This window comes from Sorex fumeus, unplaced genomic scaffold (assembly GCF_029834395.1).
Source record: "Sorex fumeus unplaced genomic scaffold, SorFum_2.1 ptg000126l, whole genome shotgun sequence".
In the NCBI taxonomy this organism is placed as follows: Eukaryota; Metazoa; Chordata; class Mammalia; order Eulipotyphla; family Soricidae; genus Sorex; species Sorex fumeus.
The window spans coordinates 241,714-265,175 of record NW_026606183.1 but is presented as its reverse complement, the minus strand read 5'-3'; the positions used below and the strand labels follow the sequence as shown (position 1 = coordinate 265,175).

At 55.3% G+C, this 23,462-nt stretch overlaps 1 protein-coding gene across 1 annotated transcript in view; it reads left to right on the top strand.

Moving 5' to 3' along the window:
- LOC130045006 (general transcription factor II-I repeat domain-containing protein 2-like) overlaps positions 1-23,462 on the top strand; it is a 62,150-nt gene that overhangs the window by 14,609 nt on the left and 24,079 nt on the right. Inside the window, exons 2-10 of the mRNA XM_056137710.1 lie at positions 1,135-1,238; positions 7,894-8,032; positions 13,707-13,817; positions 16,719-16,902; positions 16,985-17,013; positions 17,437-17,481; positions 17,788-17,842; positions 19,488-19,531; positions 21,486-21,563. Coding sequence (XP_055993685.1) covers positions 1,140-1,238; positions 7,894-8,032; positions 13,707-13,817; positions 16,719-16,902; positions 16,985-17,013; positions 17,437-17,481; positions 17,788-17,842; positions 19,488-19,531; positions 21,486-21,563 — 784 coding nt within the window. The 5' untranslated portion in view covers positions 1,135-1,139. The remainder of the gene's footprint in view (positions 1-1,134; positions 1,239-7,893; positions 8,033-13,706; positions 13,818-16,718; positions 16,903-16,984; positions 17,014-17,436; positions 17,482-17,787; positions 17,843-19,487; positions 19,532-21,485; positions 21,564-23,462) is intronic.

The following is a 23,462-nucleotide window of genomic DNA, read 5'->3' as shown; positions in this document are numbered from 1 at the left end:
GCGGTCAGGGGGAGCAGGCGGAGGGACAACACCCTTTCCCCCCTGGGGTCGCCTAGTGACAGTAACCTACTACAGGGTCCGGACGCATTTCTGCCAAAAGCCACTGGGTTCCGAGATTTGTTTCTGAGTCTCTTGGATCTTAAGCAGCTTGATCAGGAGCCAGAGAGGCCATTTGTGGGCGATGACTTGGGGTCTTGTTGGGACGGGGAGGAAAGGGCTGGCTCCACCCCCATACCATGAGGCCCAGTGTGTCTTGTCACTGCGGGCCTAGACCTGATTGCCCAGTGGCTTCTGGAAGATGGTGGCCACTGGGCCACCAGGGGGAACAGGCCAAGGCACGAAACCTATTCCCACCTGGGTTGGCCCAGCACCGATAACCTACTGCAGGGACCGGACACATTTCTGCCAAAAGCCACTGTGTTTTGAGATTTGTTTCTGAGTCTCTGGGATCTTGGCCATTAAACGGCTTGATCAGAGCCAGAGAGGCCGTTCATGGGCAGCGACTCGGGGTCTCGTTGGGATCCCATCCTCTTTTCATCCCTCCTCCCCTCCCTTCCTCTCTTCTTCCTCCCTTTCTTTTTCTCTTTGTTTCTCCCTCCCCCCCCCCTTTTTCTTTCTCTCACTTTTATTTTTTTGCCTCACCCAGGGAATTATTCCTGGCTCTGCATTCAGGGACCACTCCTTGCGGTGCTCGGGGGACCATATGGAATGCCGGGGATCGAACCTGGGTTGACTTTGTGCAAGGCAAACCCCCTCCCCGCTGTACTATCCACCCCCCCCCCCCGCCTCTGATCTGCATAGTTCTAATCAACAGGCTGTACTTGCCCCAAGCCTCCTCCCCGGATTCCATCCTTGATGGAGCCTCTTCAGAATGGAGGGTTTGTGTTCACTCTCCAGGTCACTGATTGGTCTTCCAGGATTTAACTCGGAAACAGCCACTAGGATGCAGAAACAGGCTACTCTGCCCCCCAGGCCCCTCCCCCCAGGCTTTGTCCTCCCATCTTCTAGGGCGTGGCCCCTGGTGCAGGCTGGCCGTGGAGACCATGCGTGTGCACCTTGCCTGCTGCTGGGTCCCACAGTGGCCTCAGGGCCGGTGCGCCACCGTCCACTCACTCTCGCCGCTTCTCTGTCCAGGCATCATGGCCCAGGTCGCGATGTCCACCCTCCCCGTGGAGAAGGAGGAGCCGTCGGAGAGCAGGATGGTGGTGACTTTCCTCATGTCCGCTCTGGAGTCCATGGTGAGGTTTCCAGTTCTGAGTGCCCTGCATGCATGCCACGCCTCTCTGCCTCGGAGGGCGAGCCCTTGCGGGGCCTCTGCAGAGGGCCTGAGGCCTGGGCATGGATCCGAGGGCTGCGGCGTGGGCTTGGTGTGCAGGAGGCCTAGTTCCACGCCCAGCGCAGAACTGACCTCCGAGCACTGAGCTGGGAGTCACCCTGAGCACCCCCAGGTGTCACCCCCAAACCAAACCAACATACATATAAATGCTTATACATACAAACAAAAACATAGCACTGTAGCACTGTCCTCCCATTGTTCATTGATTTGCTCGAGCGGGCACCAGTAACATCTCCATTGTGAGACTTGTTGGTACTGTGTTTGGCATATCAAATATGCCACGGGGAGCTTGCCAGGCTCTGCCGTGCGGGTGGGATATTCTCGGTAGCTTGCCGGGCTCTCCGAGAAGGACGAAGGAATCTAACCCAGGTAAGGCAAATGCCCTACCCGCTGTGCTATTGCTCCAGCCCAAAACAAAAACATCGGATATATAAATATGCAAATTTGTTTTTATGTACAAATATACACATCGGTAGGTTGGCTTAATATTTTTGTTTGTTCATGGGCTACACCCGGGGGTGCTCAGGGCTCACTCCTTGCTCTGTGCTCAGGGATCACTCCTGGCAGGACTCAGAGGACCACATGGGATGCCAGGAATTGAACCCGGGTCAGCCATGTGTAGGCAAGTACCCTCTCTACTCTCCAGCCCCAGGTTTGATATTTAATGTGTGTATGTCACAAATCCATACCTGAAGATACCTCTGATGTCTTTTTTTTTTTTTGCTTTTTGGGGTCACACCCGGCGATGCTTAAGGGTTATTCCTGGCTCTGCACTCAGGAATTACTCCTGGCGGTGCTGGGGGACCATATGGGATGCTGGGAATCGAACCTGGGTCGGCCGCGTGCAAAGCAAACACTCTACCCACTGTGCTATCGCTCCAGCCCCACCTCTGATGTCTTACCTGAGAATGTCACTGTCACTGTCACTGTCCTCCCATTGTTCATCGATTTGCATGAGCGGGCCCAGTAATGTCTCCTTTGGAGACTTTTGTTGTTACTGTGTTTGGCATATCAAATACATCACGGGTAGCTTGCCAGGCTCTGCCGTGCGGGCGAGATACTCTCAGTAGCTTGCCGGGCTCTCCGAGAGGGGCGGAGGAATCGAACTCAGGTCGGCCATGTTGGCTGCGTGCAAGGCAAACGCCCTACCGCTGTGCTATCGCTCTAGCCCTGAGAATAGTTTTGCTTAAATTTAGAGATCCAGGGTTGCCCCGACTCATGGAACTAGTCACCGTGGGTAACCGGGAGAGGGTGCACGAGTGGGAAAAAAAGAGAGACAGAAGAATGGGAGCAAGACAAGACTCTGATCAAGCTCCAAATTTATTTCTCCCAAGCTAGCTTTTTATCATTGATTACATGAGGAAGTGGGCAAAATGGGGAATTAACAAAGCATGCAGATGTTCAGTGAATCAGGGTGTGAACCCTAACGGCAGGCTCGTGGCAGTTATCTCGGACACAGCTCAGAAACTTACACAACATATTTTGACATTTTTCCAAGAAGAAATTAATTCCTAAATTGCATGTCAGGCTGTACTGATCTTTTGGCTCCCGGCACAGGGTGTGGCCCAAGGAGGATGAGCTTTGTTTCATATGCAGGGACTTTGGCCTGAATCCCCGAATTCCATATGGTCCCCTGAGCACTGCCAGGAGGGACCCCAGAGCCTGACTGTTGCCTGTGGTCCCAAAACAAGAAGAAACCCTACTCAATAATTTTGGTTTTTTTTTTTTTAAGAATTTATTTAGTTTTCAGTTTTTTGCTTTTTGGGTCACACCCAGCGATGCACAGGGGTTACTCCTGGCACCGCACTCAGGAATCACTCCTGGCGGTCAGGGATGACCCTATGGGATGCTGGATATCGAACCCAGGTGGGCCGTATGCAAGGCAAACGCCCACCCGCTGTGCTATCGCTCCAGCCCCTAGTTTTGTTTTTTGAGGCATGGGGGCCATGCCTAGTGGTGCCAGGGTTGGCTCCTGGCTCTGTGCGGGTCACTCATGGCAGTGCTCAGGAGACCATCTGGAGTGCTGGGAATCAAACCTGGGTCGGCCACAAGTAAGGCAGGTGCCCGCCCCGCTGTCCTATTTCTCTGGCCCCATACTCGATAATATTTAAAGTATCAGTCATCTTCCATCAAACGTTCAAGGAGAATAGACAGGGTTACCAGTCACTCAGAGAGGGGGGCCAGAGCGTCGTGCAGCGGGGAGGGCGTTTGCCTTGCGCTGGCCGACCTGGGTTTGATCCCCGGCATCCTGTATGGTTCCCTGAGCCCGATGGGAGAGATTCCTGCGGGGAGAGCCAGGAGTCAGCCCTGAAAACCACGAGGGGTCCCCCACCTCTCAAAAAAAATAATAAAAGAGATGTATCTCAGAAGGACATTGTAGTGACCGGTGTCACTTTCAAATGGGTCTGATGAACAGTGACACATTTATATACACTTTATAGGTACTCGGGAATGTTCATTTTCCTGCAGGTTTATGGGCAATGCCGCACACATACACACATGAAGGAGAGGGAGAGGAAGGGGGTGGCAGGATGCTGGAGGGGCCGGGGCGTGGGACCCAGCACTCAAGTCCGTGTTGGTCCAAGGATCTCCCAGCACACGCTCAGCAGACCGTGCAGTGTCGGGATGAAATCTGGGCCCCCTTGAACAGGAGCGATAGAACAGGGGAGGGTGTTTGCCTTACACACAGACGACTTGGGTTCGATTCCCAGCATCACCTAGGGTCCCCTGAGCCCCGCCAGGAGTGTGACTCCTGAGTGCAGAGCCAGGAGTAACCCCTGAGCATCGCCAGGTGTGACCCCAAAACCAAAAAAGAAAGAAAGAAAATTTAAATGATTTTGTCTCAGGTCAGCGCTTCTACCAGTTCTGAAATGGCCCGGAACATAGTTTTGCCATTTATACTGCGTCTCTGCAAAGTGGAGCTCTTTAGTGTTGGTGAGTAGAATGTCAGAAGATCGGTCAGCTCTGGAAACATCGGCGGTGTGCCGGACCCTTCCTGTCAAACAGTCAAGATGTGATTTTGTTTTTGTTTATGGCGTTGGCATAGGATAGAGCATTTGTATATTCATGCAAGAACCACATTCTGGGCTGGAAAGGGAACTCGGATGGTGGAACACATGCCCAGACTACACAGGGTCGAGTTTGGTCCCTGGCACCCGACACCTCCCCCACAGAGCCCTGCAGCCCCCAGACTCCCAGGTGTGGCCCAAAAACAAAAAAAGAAAGAAAGGAAGAAAATTTAAATGATTTTATCTTAGGTCAGAGTTTCTCCCAGTTTTCTTTCTGCCGGGCTGAGAGCCAGTAGGGTGACACATATTACGAAGGACAAATCAGGTTCTTCCAGATTATAAATGCTCCAAAATAAAGCAAAATGCCAGCCTGCGTGCGGTAATGAAATTCCAATTTTGTTGGTTAAAACTTGTGTGGGCGGGGCTGGAGCGATAGCCCAGCGGGTAGGGCGTTTGCCTTGCATGAGGCTGACCGGGTTCGATTCCCAGCATCCCAGATGGTCCCCCGAGCACTGCCAGGAGTTAATTTCTGATTGCAGAGCCAGGAGTAACCCCCGAGCATCGCTGGGAGTGACCCAAAAAGCAAATAAAAAACCAAAAAAGAAAAAAAAAGTGTGGGGCTTGGAGAGGTGGGAACGGCAGGGAAGTACTTGCCTGGCCCATGGCTGGCCCATGGTTGATCCCCTGCATCCCCTATGGTGCCCAGGGCCTGCCGGGAGTTAGCCCTGAGCACCCCCGGGTGTGACCCCAAAAGAAAACGAAATCGATACATGTATATGTGTGCCTGTTTCTCATGTGAAGCCTTTGTGTGGGCGCCCAGGCGCTGGCCCTTCATCCTGGGCACAGTGCATGGCCCCCAGAGCACTGCCAGGAGTGATCCTTGAGCACAGAGCCTAGAGGAATCCCAGAGCAATGCTGGGTGTGACCCAAGCCCCCCACCCCCAAAAATCAACCAGTATCATGTAAATAGTGTTAATTCCAAGCATTGTGAATATGGGTGATTCCCCCGTTTATTTATTTATTTAGTGTGTGTGTGTGTGTGTGTGTGTGTGTGTGTGTAGTGCCATGGATGGAGCCTGGGGGTCGCCCAGGTGCAAGACAAGTGCTCTGCCGGTCGGCCACATCCCCAATTCTGTTTTTTTTTTGGGGGAGAATTTTGGGGGTTTGATGGATTGTTTTGGTTTTGATTTTTGGGTTTAGTGTGGGAGTGTGAAACCCAAACAGGGGCTACCTATAATAAATCAGAATGTTGGAGAGGTTCAGAAGAGACAGGACGGGCTGGAGTGATAGCACAGCGGGGAGGGCGTTTGCCTTGCACGCGGCCAACCCGTGTTTGATCCCCGGCATCCCATATGGTGTCCTGAGCACTGCCAGGGGTGATTCTTCAGTGCAGAGCCAGGAGTAACCCCTGAGCATCACCGAGTATGACCCAATGGTCACGGTCACGGTCCTCCCATTGTTCATCGATTTGCTCGAGCGGGCCCAGTAACATCTCCATTGTGAGATTTGTTGTTACTGTGTTTGGCATATCGAATACGTCACGGGTGGCTTGCAAGGCTCTGTCATGCCGGCGAGATACTCTCGGTAGCTTGCCCGGCTCTCCGAGAGGGGTGGAGGAATCGAACTCGGATCGGCCATATTCACTGCGTGCAAGGCAAACGCCCTACCCCTGTGCTATTGCTCCACCCAATGAGAAAGAAAGAAAGAAAGAAAGAAAGAAAGAAAGAAAGAAAGAAAGAAAGAAAGAAAGAAAGAAGAAAAAAAAAAAAGAAGAGAGCCAGTATAGTGGGTCCCATCCTAAACACAGAGCCAGGAGTCGCCCCCAAAAGAAAGCAAACATATTTTTCCCCGGGCCTGCGGACGGAAATCCTCTGCTGCGGCTCAGGTCCTGGATGTGGCTGAGGCCGGGACAGGTGTTTGAATCTGGCACCTCGGGGTGTGGCCCCTCCCCAGAGGCAAAACTTCCTCTAGGCTTCAGGCCTAGGGCATCGGTTTAATAATTAGGAGGAGGTTCTGTGGGTTTTCCTTTTTTCTTTTTCTTTTTTTTTTTGGTGGGGGAGGCCAAACCTGGCTGTGCTCAGCGCTTACTCCTGGCTCAGGGATCACTCCTGGTGGGGCTCTGCGACCATCCATGGTGCCAGAAACCAACCCAGGTCACCCACCTGCAGAGCAAGTGTCCTGCCACTTACACTGCTCCAGCTCCTGTGCTCTCCCTCCCTCCCTCCCTCCCTCCTTCCTTCTTCCCTCATTCTCTCTCCTCTCTCTCCTTCTCCCTCTCTCCCTCTCTCCCTTTCTCCCTCTCCCTCTCTCTCCTCCCTCCCTCCCTCTTTCCCTCTCTCCCTCTCCCTCCCTCTCCCTCTCTCCTCTCTTCTCTCTCTATCTCTCTCTCTCTCTCTCTCCCCCCCCCTCTCGTTTTTTGGTTTTTGGGTTGTGGCAGTGCTTCAGGGGTCACTCCTGTTTCTGCGCTCAGGAATCACTTCTGGTCGGCTCAGGGGCCATATGGGGTGCTGGGAATCGAACATACTAGGCAGGTGCCCCTTTAAATCGCGCCCCCTTCCCCCCTACCCCCCCACCCCCCGTCCTGTCCCTCTTTATCCTCTTGGTATCATTCTTACCTCCCACTGTACTGTTTTTATGGGGCTACCCCTGTTACTGTTCAGGGCTCTTTTCCTAGCAGGCTCAGGTCCCCTGGATGGCCTAGGGTCGAGCAAGCGCCCTGCCTGCTGTCCCTTTGCCCTGGCCCCCACCCACTGCCGGGGGATGGGATTGCACGCTGACCAGGGGTGCACTTCTGGCTGTGCAGCTCACAGACTCAGCGTGGTGCTTGCCGTGGACGGACGCTGGCCCTGCCCGGCCACGGGGCTGCCGGGTTCCCCCCCGCCCCCAGGCGCTCTGCGGGGCCCATACCGAGTGCATGCGTGTGGGCCCGGGTGGGGGTTGAGGGGGTGGAACTCAGCCCTCACCCTCTCCGTGCTCAGGCGGGTTAGATTCCTCTCTCTGCAGGGCGGGGGCTTGTCTTCCCCGCTACTGCTGGGGGCCACCTGGCCAGTGATGCTCGGGACTCTGGGCTGCCCGGGTTGGAGCTGGGGCCCTTCGAGCCATTTCTCTGGCCCCGTGTTCTGTTTATTTTTTTGGGGGGGGTCACACCCAGTGGCGCCCAGGGACTACTCCCAACTCTGCACGTCGGGGTCACTCCGGGTGCTTGCTTCGGGAAACTTGGGAAGTCAGGGAAGGAATCTGGGGCTCCCAGGGCTGAAACGACAGGATGGGGGGGCGGGGCCTTCCACTCGGCCAACCCAGGCTCAATTCTTGGCATCTCATAGGGTCCCCTGAGCCCTACCAGGAGCAATCCCCAAGTTCAGAGTCAGGAGTAACCCCCGAGCTTCGCCAAGTGTGGCCCCCAAATCAAAAAGAATAAAGGAAACCCAGTCGCCAGCCCCCCCTCCCCCCCCTGCGCTGCCCTCTGCCCTGCGTCCTATTCCCAGGTCAGACCCCTCGGCCTCATGGACTCGGGGCCCCCCTCACCTCTCACTCTCCACTCTGTTCCAGTGTAAGGAGCTGGCCAAGTCCAAGGCGGAGGTGGCCTGCATTGCCGTGTACGAGACGGACGTGTTCGTCGTGGGCACCGAGCGGGGACGCGCCTTCGTCAGCGCCAGGACGGACCTGCAGAAGGACTTTGCCCACTACTGTAGGTGCCAGCGGCCCCGCCCGTGTGGGCGCCTTGAGGGTTGTGGGGAGCAGACTCACAGCGTGTCCTCCTGAGACACGAGCGTCATCCTAGAGTGGGCCACGTTCGCCTCCCCCGACCCGGCCGGCCCCGAAGTGGCCCATGGTCCTGGCACTGGGACCAGAGCTGGCCAGTGCTCAGAGCTACAGACTTGCCTCAAGGAGTGCGGAATTGGGGCTGGAGCGATAGCACAGCCGGGAGGGCGTTTGCCTTGCATGCGGCCGACCTGGGTTTGATTCCCAGCATCCCATATGGTCCCCCGAGCACCGCCAGAAGTGATCCCTGAGTGCAGAGCCAGGAGCAACCCCTGAGCATCACTGGGTATGACCCAAAAAAAAAAAGAAAAAAGAAAAAAAAAGAGTGCAAAATCGGGGCCAGAGAGAGGGCACAGGGGTCCAGCTTTGGCCTTGCGTGCAGCAGTTTTTGTTTGTTTTGCTTTTTGGGTCACACCTGGTGATGCTCAAGGCTTACTCCTGGCTCTGCACTTCTGGCAGGGCTCTGGAGACTATGTGGGGTTCTGGGAACATAACCCAAAGTAAACGCCCTCCCTGCTGTACTATCGCTCCAGCCCCTGTTCTCAGTTGGGTCTCAGCACTGCAGGGTATGACCTAAAATCAAAACTAGGGGCTGGAGCCATAGTACAGCGGGGAGGGCATTTGCCTTGCACGCGGCCGACCCAGGTTCAGTTCTCAGCATCCCATATGGTTCCCCAAACACCGACAGAAGTTAATTTCTGAGTGCAAAGCCAGGAGTAACCCCAGTGCATCACTGGGTGTGACCCAAAAACCCAAAAAGCAAGCAAGCAAGCAAACAAACAAACCTATAATGAAATGAAATAAAGATACCGACAGAATGAATCATCTTTCACTCTTAACTGTTAATTGATGTAAATGGTCTCAATGAACATCTGAGGTGGAGTGTATTGCCAAGGGCCTGGAGAGATAGTGTGGGTTAGAGGGCACTGGTCTTGCACATGGCCATCCCAGGTTTAATCCCCAGCATCCCATAGGGTCCCCCAGCCAACCAGGAAGGAGCACAGAGTCAGGAGTCAGCTCTGCTCGAGGCTGGATGTGCCCCCAAAAACCAAACCCAAAAAATTTTAATAAAGAGTAATAAATAAAAAGAAAATGACCTCCCCATCCCCTTCTCTCTGTCGACATAAGATGTGAAGTCTGTTGAGGGGGACTTGTGTGCTTGGGGTGCTTGGGGCTTGGGACACACATGTGCACACATGCATACCCAGGCATACATGCGCATGTGCACAGGTACACATATGCACACACACACACACACACACACACGTTACTCAGCCCAGCTGAGCAGGCCTGGCGGTGTTGGGTGCTCCGTCAGCACGGCTGTTCCATGGTCTCAGGCCTGTGTAGTGTGGGGTCTACATGCCGGGTGAAGACCAGCCCTTTGTTTTATTTATTTATTTATTTATTTAAATTTTTATTAGTGAAACACCATGGGGTACAGTTGTAGACTTACAAATTTTTATGCTTGGGTTTCAGTTATACAATGATCGAGTACCCATCCCTCCCTCCACCAGTGCCCATTCTTCACCACCACGGATCCCAGTATCCCTCCCACCCCCCATCCCCCCATCCCACCCTGCCTCTGTGGCAGGGCATTCCCTTTTGTTCTCTCCTTTTGGGTGCTGTGGTTTGCAAAAGAGGCATCGAGTGGCAGAGTGGCAATCATGTTCGGTCTGTAGTCTACTTTCAGCATGCATCTCCCATCCTGGGGGAATCATCTCGACACCCTTTATTTGGTGCTCCCTTCTCTCTCTGAGCTGCCTTTCCCCCTAGCATGTGCGACTGGCCTCCAAGCCATGGAGTAAACCTCCTGGTACTTATCTCGGCTATTCTTGGGTGTTAGTCTCCAATTTTGTTACTTTATGTTCCCCAGATGAATGCAATCTTTCTATGTCTGTTCCTCTCTTTCTGACTCATTTTGCTTAGCATGATACTTTCCATGTAGGACTACTTGTATGTAAATTTCATGATGTCATCTTATTATCTCATTCTTATTTTGGACAACCTGGCAGGCTACCAAATGTAACCTGCCCACACGGCAGAGTCTAGCAAACTCCCTGTGGCGTACCCAATATGCCCAATACCAGTAACAATGATGGGTCTCATTCTCCTAACCCTGAAAGAGCCTTGAATATGGCACTTTTTAAAATCTCAGGGCGAGGACAAAGGAGACGTTACTGGTGCCTGCTCGAGTCAATCGACGAACAACAGGATTACCGTGATTGTGATCATCTTTTCTAACAGCTACATAGTACTCCATTGTGTAGATGTATCAAAGTTCTTTAACCAGTCATCTGTTCTCAGGCACTCTGTTTTTTTTCCAGATTCTGGCTATTGTAAACAGTGCTGCAATGAACAAACAAGTGCAAAAGTCACTTCGACTGTACTTTTTTGCCTCTCTGGGATATATTCCCAGGAGTGGTATTGCTGGGAGACCAGCCCTTTGACATTAGTTGGCTTCCTCATTCTGGTCCAGTTATTGGCCCACAGTGTTTTGTAAACTTTCTCCTGGCAGGTCCGTGCTTTTCTGCCATGCTTTTCTACAACATGGGACTAGATCCTTTTTTGTTTGTTTTGGTCTGGGGGCCACACCCAGCAGTGCTCAGGAGTTGCCCCTAACGGGTCCATAGGGCGCCATAGGGCGCGTGCACAGCAGGCTTGCCCCCTGCCATGCTGTGACTCCTGAAGAGGTTGTGTTTGTCTCCTTGGAAGTGGGGAGGATTTTTTGGTGGATTCGCGTCATGGGCCTTGCTCGACTGGCGTGAACTTTTAATTTATTTATTTATTTATTTATTTTGCTTTTTTTGGGTCACACCCAGCGGTTCTCAGGGGTGACTCCTGGCTGTACACTCAGGAATTAACTCCTGGCGGTGCTCGCGGGACCACATGGGATGCTGGAGATTGAACCCGGGTTGGCTGCGTGCAAAGCAAACGCCCTCTCGCTGTGGTATTGCTCCAGCCTCTGGCGTGAGCATTTATCCCCGGCCATCTCTAGTCAGCTGGTGTTGAGGGTTTGAGGTGAGGAGTGGCAGGGGCCGGACCCGCTCTTTCTTCTCTGGGCCTATGGCTTGGCTTCTTGCCCATCCTGGCCTCAAGAGCTGCGGGGGCCCGGGCATGGGGTGGCTCCACCAGCAATGCACTGTCTTTCCCCTTCATGGGTTTGAGTGATGACCTGTGGTGCCTCTCTGTTGTTGTTTGTGTCTGAGGTCACTTCTGTCAGTGGTTTTTTGGTTTGTTTTTTTTTTTTTTTTTTGCTTTTTTGGATCACACCCGGTGATGCTCAGGGGTTACTCCTGGCTCTGCACTCAGGAATCACTCCTGGAAGTGCTCAGGGGACCATATGGGATCCTGGGAATTGAACCCGGGTCAGCCGTGTGCAAGGCAAATGCCCTACCCGCTGTGCTATCGCTCCAGCCCCTATCAGTGGTTTTTTTTTTTTGGAGGGGGCTACAGCTTTGGCTTTTTGGGCCACACCCGTTGGTGCTCAGGGATTGCTCCTGGTTCTGCACTCAGGAATTACTCCTGGTGGTGCTCAGGAGACCCTAGGGGATGCTGGGGGTTGAACCTGGGTTGGCCATGTGCAAGGCAAACGCCCTCCCCACTGTGCTGTGGCTCCTCTGTCAGTGTTTGGTGCTGAGGTTTGTCCCGGGGTCTCCTGCACGCAAAACCTGTGCCCCTGCCTCGGCCGTCTCCACGTCTCAGAGCACAGAAACCCCCAGCTCTGGTGTCCTGAGCCCTGGGTGACCCTGACTGGGTGAGGGCATCATTGCCCACTTTGGTGGCTCCTTCCCCGGGAGCAGCCGCAGCCAGAAAGTGACCAGGCAGGACCCGTTTCCTGCATGTCTCCTTCTCAGAGCTGAACTGACCAGTTCTCAGAGGGAAACCCGCCGAGTTTGCCGGGCATTGGGGCGTCGCGGCTCCCATCTCCCCCGACAACTGTTCACCTTTGCTTCCACCATGGAAGACAGCTGAGGGACCATGTTCTGGGGGAGTCACCCCGTTACGGCTCCTCTGCTCGGGGTGACCCCCCACCCCCCACCGTGGCTTCAACTCCCTGCTGACTGCTGGTGTGTTGGCTCCCTGCGTCCAGTGGGCTCCCCGCCACTCACCACTTGGAGCTGTGGTGAGAGAGGGTTTGGGGACCTCCTGCTTCCTGCAGCCAGAACCTCCCCCCTCAACCCCACCGGGTCACAGAAGGGAGCTTCCTGGATGAATTCAGTCGTTCCCCCGCCCCTTCCCTCTTGGGGGTCCTCAGACCCAGAAGTGGCTTCTTTGCTACATCCAGCCAGGGGTGGGCGCCCTGGACCCCAGAGGCTGCTCTCTGCCATGGCCTGGCCACCTGACCCCTGCCAGTGTCTGAGGCTCCTCAGGGATGGAACCTGCTTCTTCCGAAGTTGTCCCTGCCCCCCTGGCCCCGCCCCTTACCCTCAGGACACCTCCTTGTCCTCAGGAGCCTCCCTGCCTCACTGTCCCGGCCAGTGCACCCCACCTTCCCCCAGGAGACTTTCCACGCTAGTTGCTGAATGGGGGAGCGGGGGAGGGGAGAGGCTGGTCCTGAGGGGTGCTCGGTCCTGCACACAGAGACACTCACCTTTTTGCCTTTCTTTTTTTTGGGGCACACCCAGCGATGCTCAGAGGTTACTCCTGGCTCATGCACTCAGGCATTACTCCTGGCGGTGCTCGGGGGACCCTATGGGATGCTGGGAATCGAACCCGGGTGGGCCACGTGCAAGGCAAATGCCCTCCCCACTGTACTATCACTTCAGCCTCATCCTTTCTGCCATTTTTATCTTTGTCTTTGTTTCTGGGCCACGTGCCACGATACTCTGGGCTCACCCCCGGTACTGCCTGCAGGGATCGCTCCTGGCTGGCTCAGGAGACCCTGTGGGGTGCCAGGAATCGACTTCAGGTTGGCTATGTGCAAAGCTGGATTCTATCTCTGGCTCTACTTTTGGGGGGAGGGCACTTGGACAGGCTTGAGGACCATATATGGTTTTTTGTTTGGGGGCCACACCCAGCAATACTCAGGGGTTCCTCCTGGCTCTGCACTCAGGAATGACTCCTGGCGGTGCTCAGGGGACCCTGTGGGATGCCGGGGATGGAATCTGAGTTGGCCGTTTGCAAGGCGACTGCCCTCCCTGCTGTACTACGGCTTTGGTCCCAACTGTCACATTTTGGTGGGGAGAGAGGGTTCCACCAAGTCACGCCCAGAGAACCCTGGGGCTTCTCCTGGAGATCTTCTCTGCAAACCAGTGTGGCCAGAGGACATGCTGGGGGGGCTGGGGTAGTGTCCGGGAGTGGGGTGTCAGGGGTGAAACCGGGCCTGGTGCCTGCAAGGCAAACACCCTGACCCTCGTCCGTCTCCCCAGCTTCACTCTTGCTTTTTCGACTGCACGGTGGGGAACGTTTGTTCAAAGACCCCTTCCTGTGGCTGGGTCCTTGACAGCCCTGTGTCCGGGGACGCCTGTCAGAGCCCTTCGCACTGGGTTGGTTGGTTTGATGTTGGTTTGATTTTCCTCTCTGAGGACTGTCCTGTGCTTGGACCCATCCCTACCCCAGTGGGGCCCTACTGGCTGACTGTGCCCCTCACTCCCTTCCAGGCACGGCAGAGGGGCTGCCAGAGACTCTGCCCGCTGAGGAGAAGCCCATGGACGCAGGGGAAAGGGACGCTCTCCAGAAGGCCGTGGAGGACCACTTCCGCTCCAGCTACGGTAACGGCCAAATGGCCCAACAGACGCATGCTGCTGGCTCCGACACACAGCCTTATTTAAAAATTTTGTTTGGGGGCTAGAGTGATAGCAAAGCGGGTAGGGCGTTTGCTTTGCATGCGGCTGACCTGGGTTTGCTTCCCAGCATCCCATCGGGTCCCCCAAGCACCACCAGGAATAATTCCTGAGTGCAGAGCCAGGTAGGAGTAACCCTGTGCATCGCCAGGTTTGACCCAAAAAAAAAAAGTTTCATTTGTTTTTTTAAATCTTATTTATTCTTTATTCGGAGAGCCCGGCAAGCTACCGAGAGTATTCGATATGCCAGACACAGTAACAACAAAGTCTCCAATGGAGACGTTACTGGGCCCGCTCGAGCAAATCGACGATCAACGGGAGGGCCTTTACCTTTACCTTTACCTTATTCTTGTGTGTGTGTGTGTGTGTGTGTGTGACACCCTGTGGTGCTCAGGGGTTACTCCTAGCTCTGTGCTCAGGAATTACTCCTGACCGGGCTTACCGGACTAAACGGAATGCCGGGGATCAAACCCGGGTCAGTCGAGTGCAAGACAAATGCCCTCCCTGCTGGACTATCGCTCTTACCCTATTTTTAAAGTTTTATTTAGGGACTTGAGCGAAAACACGGCAGATAGGGCTTTTGCCTTACATGCAGCCGACCCGGGTTCGATTCCCAGCATCCCATATGGTATGGTCCCCCGAGTACCGCCAGGAGTAATTCCTGAGTGCAGAGCCAGAAGTAACCCCTGTGCATCTCCAGGTGTGACCCAAAAAGCAAATAAATGGATAAATAAATAAAGTTTTGTTTAGGTTTTGAGGCCACACCCAGTGGCGCTCAGGGGTAACTCCTGGCCCTGCATTCAGGAATGACTCCTTGACTCCTGGTGCTACTTAGGGGACCATATGGGCTGCCCGAGGCTGAGCCAGGTTGGCTGCATGCACGCCGGCGCCCTACCCACCGTGCAGTTGTGCTGGCCCCTTTGCCCTGTTTGTAAGTTTTATTTTATTTCTTTTTCAAATTTAATTTTATTTTTATAAAGTTGTTCACAATAGTTCATTGCAGTTAATATGCAAACACCAATCCCACCACCATGCATCTTCCTACCACCATCATTAAGCTTTTTTTATTGTGGTTTGGGAGGGCCACAGCCAGTGGTGCTCAAAGGCCACTCCTGGCTCCAGGCAATGCTCAAGGGTCCAGGTGGTGTCCAGCATCAGAACCAGTGTCCCTCCATGCAGAGCGTATACTCCTGCCTTTGGGCCCCTGCTCCAACTGTTTTAGGTTCAAGACTGTGTCTCCTGTGTTTTGTTTTATTTTTTAATTTAAATTTTATTAGTATTGGATTTTTGAGCCACACCCAGCAGTGCTCAGGGGTTACTCCTGGCTCTGCTCTCAGGGCTTACTCCTGGCATGCTTGGAGGTTCATATGGGATGCCAGGGATCAAACCTGAGCCAGCCCCGAGCACGGCAGACGCCCTCCCCGCTGTCCTGTTGCTCCGGCCTCTCAGCCATCCAAGGGTCAGCTTGGTGCCAGCGAAGCCTGGACATCATCACGGGAGGTGGCCAGATGGCCTCTGTGCCTCCAGACAGCCAGGAGGATTAGATTTTAATATTTGTTCCCCTTTTTTGGGGGGGAGGGGCACATTAGGTGGCACTGAGGGGCTGCACCTGGCATGATGCTCGGGTCACTCCCAGCAGTACCGAGGATGGAATTCTGCCCACGGCAGGTAAGGGCTGTGCTCCGCATTCCAAGTCATGTCTTCCGCCCAGTTTAGGGGAGCAACTTCCAACCCTAAGCCTTGTTCCATGTGCCTCGCAGTAACAGGTTTCCCTTATTATTTGAAAGGAAATTTTTTTTTTTTTGCTTTTTTGGGTCACACCTGGCGCTGCACAGGGGTTACTCCTGGTTCTGCACTCAGGAATCAGCCCTGGCGGTGCTCAGGGGACCATACGGGATGCTGGGAATCGAACCCGGGTTGACCGCGTGCAAGGCAAACACCCTACCCGCTATGCTATTGCTCCAGCCCCTGAAAGGAAATATTTTTGGTAGCTTTTGTTTTGTTTTCGTTTGGACAGTGCTCGGGGCTTCCTCCTGGCTCTGCACTCAGGGGTCACTGCTGGAGGCCTTGGCCACAAAGCTGAGACAGTGTGTGCAGGCAGACGCCCTCCTCACTGTACTGCTCCTCTGGCCCCGAGATTGTATTTTTAAACCAGGAGCCCCCCTCGGTGTGGCCCAGCGCCCCTCCCAGTCTCCAGGCAGATGAATTGTGTCTGCGTTCCCAGACCCCCAAAAGAACCTCCTCACTCACTCTGAGCTGGAGCGTCTACTTAAAGATGTCCGTGCACCCCATCTCCGACCCTGCACCCCAGCACACACTGTTTCCAACCTCTCCCCGCATCTCTCCACACCTGGGAGAGGGACTTGGGATTCATCCAGGGGCTTTGGGCAGGCCTGAGAGCCAGGGACCCTGATTCTGGGCCCGTCTCCGTCCCTGGACAACCTGCTCGTCGCTGGTACCTCCCGCTTCCTGTGAGTGCTGGACTCCAGGGGTCTCCTGGGGGCTGACCCGCAGAGCAGAACAGGAGCCAGTATGGGGGTAACGTGAGCTGGGGCAGCCAGGCCCTGACTCGGGCAAGCCGAGGGCTGGAGCTCTCCGACCGGTGGCGACCACAGAGAAACTCTCCCCTCTCTTTCCCTTGTCTTTCTCCCTCCTCCTCTGGGTACCCGGAAGGAGCCCAGGCTCTCCCTGACCCAGCCTCTAACGTCAGACTTTGCCAGTGACTCCTCTGAGCCTTTGGGGGATGAAGGGGGCACAGGGCTGTCTCGGGGAACTCTGGAGGAGCCGTGACCCGTCTGTGTCTCAGGGTCCTGTGGCCTGTCCTTGCAGGGCGAGCCTTGGGGGTGCTGGCACCTGTGCCCGTCCCCTACGAGCAGGCGCTGGGAGAAGGCGCGGCCCTGACGGTGCAGGGGCTCCCCCCAGCAGTCACCTTGCAGCCCCCCAAGAACTACGACCTGGAGACGCTTCGGTGGATCGTGGAGAACAAAGCCGGCATTTCCATCGTCATCAACAGGTGCGAAGCCCCCGCCGCCGGCCCCCCCCGAGCCCGCCCCGTCTTGGTGGCCCCCAGGGCTCACACTTTGGTTTTCTTACAGATCTTTCCTGGGCCCCGGCACTCGGCTGGGTAAGTGCTGGCCTCCCCACTGCCCCCCACTCCTCCCGGGGTGCCCGGCCAGGGAGCAGGAGCTACCTCCCATCCGGCAGAGTTGGGGGGGGGGTGTCTTGCAGCTTCATGGCCTTTGACCCATGACCCTGCCCCCCGGGGCTGGCCAGCTCTGTGGGGTTCTGCTCCCAGAGGTGCAGCTCTGCTGGGCTCCTGAGACCACCGTGCTGGATGAGGGGTGAGCCTGTTCAGTGGGGGTGACCCCCTGTTCTTAGGGGGCTGCAGGGTTTCCCCGCAGGCCGGAGGGAGGGGCTTCCATGGGGTCACACAGAAGGGCTTCGTGGAGCCAAGTCTCGGACCCAGGAGCTAGTGGGACAGAAGCTTCGGGGAGCACTGGACCCTCCTCCCCCTCACACCCCCAATCACCTCTTCTTTTCCGAGAAGATTGTTCCAGAATGGAGTCAGGCACCTGCCTACCTCAAAGCTCCAGTTACGTGAGGCCCAGGGTGGGTTTCCCCAAGTGGGGGTCCCCCGGAGGGGAGGGGCAGGAGAGCGGATCTGGAGAGCGGCCCCGGAGGGCACTCACAGCTCCACCCACGGGCACTGTGGTCCCCAACCATCGTGTCCTGAAGGGGAAACTGAGGCCCCGGGAGGTTGTAGTTTTCCGTGAGTGGCCAGGGACCTGGCCTGAGGCCCAGAGGTCCTGGTGACTCAGCGGCTCTGGCCCTGGCCTGGCTCTGAGTCCCGTTCGGGAGCAGAACAGCATTCGGGTTTGTGTGTCTGTCTCTCCCGCAGATGACCCCGATGGGGGGTCAGCGCCCCAGAGCTCCGTGGCATCACCCCGAGAGAGGTAAGGCTGCGACAGGGGCAATGTTCACTTGTCCACTGCAGAGACGCTGCCCGTGGACGTGTTTGCTGCTGGTTTGTCTAAGCTGTGGGATGTCAGGAATCGAGCCCGGGTCAGCCATGTGCAAGGCACGCACCCTCCCCACTGTCCTATTATTCTGGCCCCACACAGGTTACGTGTGTGTGTGTGTGTGTGTGTGTGTGTGCGTGCGCGTGGGCATGTGTGTGTGGAGCAAGATAGCTTTTATTTGTCTTTCGAGTTCTTTTGTTTTGATTTTAGGGTTTTGTTGGTTTTGGTTTTGTGTTTGGGCCATACTCACTAGTGCTCAGGGCTTGCTCCGGGCTCTGTACTCAGGGATCACTCCTGGTAGTATTCAGGGAAGTGGACGGGTGCTGGGGATCAAACTGGGGCCAGACGTGTGCAAGGGAAGTGCCTGCCCGCTGTGCTATCCCCCTAGCCCCTGAAGCAAGGTAGTTTTTATTTTATTTTTTTATTTTTGCTTTTTGGGTCACACCCGGTGATGCACAGGGATGCACTCCTGGCTCTGCACTCAGGAGTTACTCCTAGCGGTGCTCAGGGGACCATATGGGATGCTGAGGATCAAACCCGGGTCGGCCGCGTGCAAGGCAAACACCCTACCCACTGTGCTATCTCTCCAGCCTCAAGGTAGTTTTTATTGGACAAAACTTACTTAGAAAGATGCGCAAGGGGAGAGGGAGAAAAGAAGCTCGTGTTCAGGAGAGAACAGTCTTCTCCGGTACGGAGAAAGCAAACAGAGGCATAGGGACAAGCCAATGAGACACATGTACAGGGGAGAACCCAGGCTCGAAGAGCAAACCAAAGGGTTGCTCTTGGCACAGTGCTCGGGGGCTTCCAGGACCATGTGGTGCCAGGGATGGAGGCGGGGGACATCGTCTCTGTCCCTCCTCCAGCTATCCACCTGCGGTCTAGAGGCTTCATTCACTGCTTTTTTTTTTCTTTTTGGGTCACACCTGGTGATGTTCAGGGGTTACTCCTGGCTCATGCACTCAGGAATTATTCCTGGTGGTGCTCGGGGGACCATATGAGATGCTGGGAATCAAACCTGGGTTGGCCGCGTGCAAGGCAAACGCCCTACCTGCTGTGTTTTCGCTCCAGCTCTATTTTTAATTAATTTTTTTTTTTTTGCCTTTTTTGGGTCATACCCGACGATGCTCATGGTTTACTCCTGGCTCAGCACTTGAGATTCACTCCTGGCAGTGCTCAGGGGACCCTCTGGGAGGCTGGAGATCGAACCCAGGTTGGCTGTTTGCAAAGCAAACACGCTCTCCGCTGTCCTAACGCTCCGGCCCCCACGCTGCTCTTATTTTTCCTGTGTGTGGGACTGGGGCTCAAACCTGCAGAGCCGCCTGCCGCCCTGGGTTGCTTCCCTGCCTTGCTTCATCCATGTTCGTTTTCACATGGATGTCGGTGGTGACTCCCTTCCCCTGAAGCTCTTCATTGGGTCACCTGGGACGAGGAGGTTGAGAGGAACAGGAGGCACTTTGGTGTTTGGTGGGTTCGGGGGCTGGGGGCAGGGCGTCCGTAAAGGGGCTCAGTGAAGCTGGCTTGGAAGTGGGGGACCGGCCCCTCTGGCCCGTCTTCACCTGGGTTTCCTCCCCCTTTGCAGCTGCGGCTCCATCAACGTGAAAACGGAGCCCATGGAAGATTCCGGTATGTGCACCCACACTTTCCGGACCCAGCATGTGTTGGGTTGTTGTCTGATTCCTTTTTTGGGGGGGCGTGGGGGTGAGGTGTTTGGGGGAGGTGCTGAGACCCCCCTCAGCACTCGCTGTGCTCAGGGCTTACCTCCGGCAGTGCCAGGCTTGAACGCGTGCGAGCCAGAACTTCGGAACCCCATACTCTAGTCTGGCCCCAGTTTCTTTTTTGTTTTATTAAAGGAGAAACGAGCCGGGGAGATAGTACAGCAGGGAGGGTGCTGGCCTTGCATGCAGCCGACCCGGGTTCGATTCCTGACCCCCCCCCCATCTGGCCCCCTGAGCCTGCCAGGTGTAAGCCACCAGCACCTCTGGGGTGGCCCCAAAAACAGGAAGGGAAGAGAGGAGGGGGCTGTGGCCCCTGGCACGAGCGGGTTGGATAGTGGCCTCCCAGAACTGAGCCTCCCCTGCCGGGGGGAGGGGGGGGGTAGAGGCCAGCCTCCTCCCCCCTCACACCGCATGCTGTGACCCCTCCCCGTCTGTAAGCAGAGGGCAGCTCCACCCTCACAGACAGTCCAGGCTCCTGTGGGGGGGAGGGGAGGAGGGGAGCGCAGGGCCCGAGCCTGAGGCCAGCCCAGCTGGGCCCTCCACAGAGCCGAGGCTCCAGCAGAACCTAGGGAGGCCACTGGGGAGAGGGGGTCTCAGCACCTCCCCCAAACACCGCCTTCCTCAACAGCTGTCTTCCACCTTCCTGAGACCCACCACAGCCTTGGCAGCCCCACCCCCCACCCCCCACCCCCCAGGGCCGCTTTGATCAAACCTGCTCCTCATTAGCGGCTGTCTCTGGCTGGGGCTGCCAATGGCTTCCAGCTGCCTGCAGGCTCCTCGGGGTCGGCAGGCGAATCCTGCTTCCGCCACATCTGGGGAGCACTTGTACCTGGTTGGGGGTGCGGCTGGCATGGGGTGGGGGCTTTCAGCCTCTCAGTCCTGGGGGCCCCTGCCCAGACCCTTGGGTTGGGGGAGCCGGGGACTGGTTCCCATCTAGCACATCAGACCCTCCCAGAGAGTCACATCTGGCCACCAACCTCCAGCCAACCCGCTTTGCTTTTCGAGTTTGTGCCCAGAGCCTCCTTTTCTTTCTTTCTTTCTTTCTTTCTTTCTTTCTTTCTTTCTTTCTTTTTTTTGGGGGGGTCACACCCAGCAATGCACAGGGGTTACTCCTGGCTCTGCACTCAGGAATTACTCCTGGCAGTGCTCAGGGGACCATATGGGATGCTGGGAATCGAACCCGGGTTGGCCGTGTGAAAGGCAAACGCCCGACCCGCTGAGCTATCGCTCCAGCCCCGAGAGCCTCCTTTTCAAAGCCCTCAGCAGATGTGACCTGAGCCCCTGGCTCCACGCTTAGCTGGCCCAGCGCTGCTCCTCTTCACCCGGTCACTTTCCCCTTTCGAAACGCCCCCCCCCCCCCGAGTTCTGAAATTGCTCGGAGCACCTGCACCCGTCCCCAGGAGCCAGAGCTCAGGGCCAGCCGTTGCATTTACTCCAGCTCACCCAGTTGTGGGATGGTGGCGTTTGCCTCTCTGTGCTTCTTGGGGCCTGGGGTGACTCTGCGGCTTTCCACCACATCCTTGGTGTTCATTCTCTGCCTTTTCACAGGCACAGCCTGCCAGCTCTTACAGAACAGTTATTCCATCCCCCTGCTTTCTTTCCTGAGCCGTCAAGAATCTCCTGATGGAACAATCACTACCCCTGATTGTGTGATTTCTTTCCTTTTCTGTGTCTGTGCTCGGCTCCTCCTGGCTCTGCACTCAGGAATTACTCCCGGCGGTGCTTGGGGATATGGGATGCTGGGAATCGAACCCGGGTCGGATACATGCAAAGCAGACGCTTTCCCCGCTGTGCTGTGGCTCCAGCCCCTAATTGATTGATTTATTTAGTTATTTATTTTTCCATTTCTATCACCTTCACAGGCTTGTCTCTGAAAGCAGCAGCCATGTCGGTCAAGAAAGAGTCAGAAGAGCCCAATTACTACCAATACGATACGGCAGGTAAGACCAGGCTGTAATCATTTTCTTCTCCAAAAACTACTTGTCTTGTCATGAAGATTTCCATTTCTTGCCACCCATCCGAAAATCAGAGAGGACGAATAAAGATCCCATCCATGTAGCTGGACTCCAGCATATTTTCATGAAGAGGGAAAGACGTAACAGCCATCAGAGAGATTTCGTCTCGGGGCCGGAGCCACGGGGACGGTGCTCGCCTTGCACGTGGCTGACCTGAATTCAATCCTCCGCACCCCACATGGTCTCCTCAAGCCTCTCCAGGAATGACCCCTGAGTGCAGAGCTCTGAGTCAGCCTGGAGCATCGCAGGGTGGGCCCCACCTCAAAAAAAAAAATCAGTTTCACCTAAATTTTATTTTTTATTTATTTTTATTTTGGGGTCACATCTGGCGATACTCAGGGGTTACTCCTGGCTCTCCACTCAGGAATTACTCCTGGAAGTGCTCAGGGGACCCTGTGGGATGCTGGGAATCGAACCCGGGTCAGCCGCGTGCAAGGCAAACGCCCTACCCGCTGTGCTATCACCCCAGCCCCTCACCTAAACTTTAGGCATCCGTGAATTTTACCTGTGTCAGGGGATCTTTTATTTGAGTTTATCTAGTAAATATTCTAATTTTTGTGTATTCTAATATATTCCCCCAGGAACCAGAGAATGAGCTCTCCAAGCTGAGCTTAGGCTTTGCATGCCCAAGGCCCAAGGTTCAATCCCGGCACTGCATGATCCCTGAGCTCCGTGGGGAACCTCCAACACTGAGCTGAGTAGGCCCTTGCCCCTAAAACTACCAGGTGGGACCCCAAAACAAACAAAAAATGCTCCCCCAATCCTGTCCTGTGCAGCCTGTCCCTTAAAGTTACTTAGAAAGTATAGAAAGTGCAGGGCAGGGGGGCTGGAGCGATAGCACAGCAGGTAGGGCATTTGCCTTGCAGGTGACCAACCCGTATTTGATTCCCAGCATCCCATATGGTCCCCCGAGCACTGCCAGGAGTAATTCCTGAGTGCAGAGCCAGGAGTAACCCCTGTGCATTGCTGGGTGTGACCCAAAAAGCAAAAAAGAAAAGAAAAGAAAGAAAAGAAAAAGAAAAAGAAAAGAAAGTGCAGGGCTGGAGTAGTAGGACAGTAGGGAGGGCATTTGCCTTGCCCAAGGCTGACTGAGTTGAATGTCTGCATCCATGTGAGCCCTCAAGCCCCGCCGGAGTGATACCTGAGCACAGAACAGGAGTAAATCCTGAGATTCCCAGATGTAGTCTCCAAACCCTAACCCCAACCCCCCCCCCAAAAAAAAATTAGTGTATGGCTGATCCTGGTTCGATCCTGGGCACCACATCAAGTCTCCGAGCAGCTCCAGGAGTGATCTCTGAGCTCCGTCATCGAGGTGGCCCAAAAAAACAAAAGAAAAAGACTTGTCTTCATCATCAGGGGCCGGAGCAATCATCCAGTCAGGAGGGTGCTTGCCTTGCATGTGGCTGACTCAGGCTCGAACCCGGGCATCCCATAGGATCCCCACAGTCCCCCCAGGAGAGCCAGATGTTTCCCCAACAACAACAAAAAAAAAAATAAAGAGGAAGAAGAAGAGGAGGAGGAGAAGGAGGAGGGAAAAAACAGTCCCGAAGTGTCACCAGGAATGATCCCTGAACACAGAGCCAGGAGTAGGCCCTGAGCACTGCCAGGTGTGGCCCCAGAATGATAAAGGAGGAGGAGGAGGAGGAAGAGGAAGATATTCCAGGATCCAGGAGCCAGAGATAATGGCGGATCAGGCAGGTGCCTTGCATGTAGCTGACCAGACTCGATCCCTGGTACTGAACAGGGTCCCCGTGCACAGCCAGGAGTGATCCCCAAGCACAGAACCAGGACTCAGTTCTGAGCACTGCTAGGTATGGCCCCCAA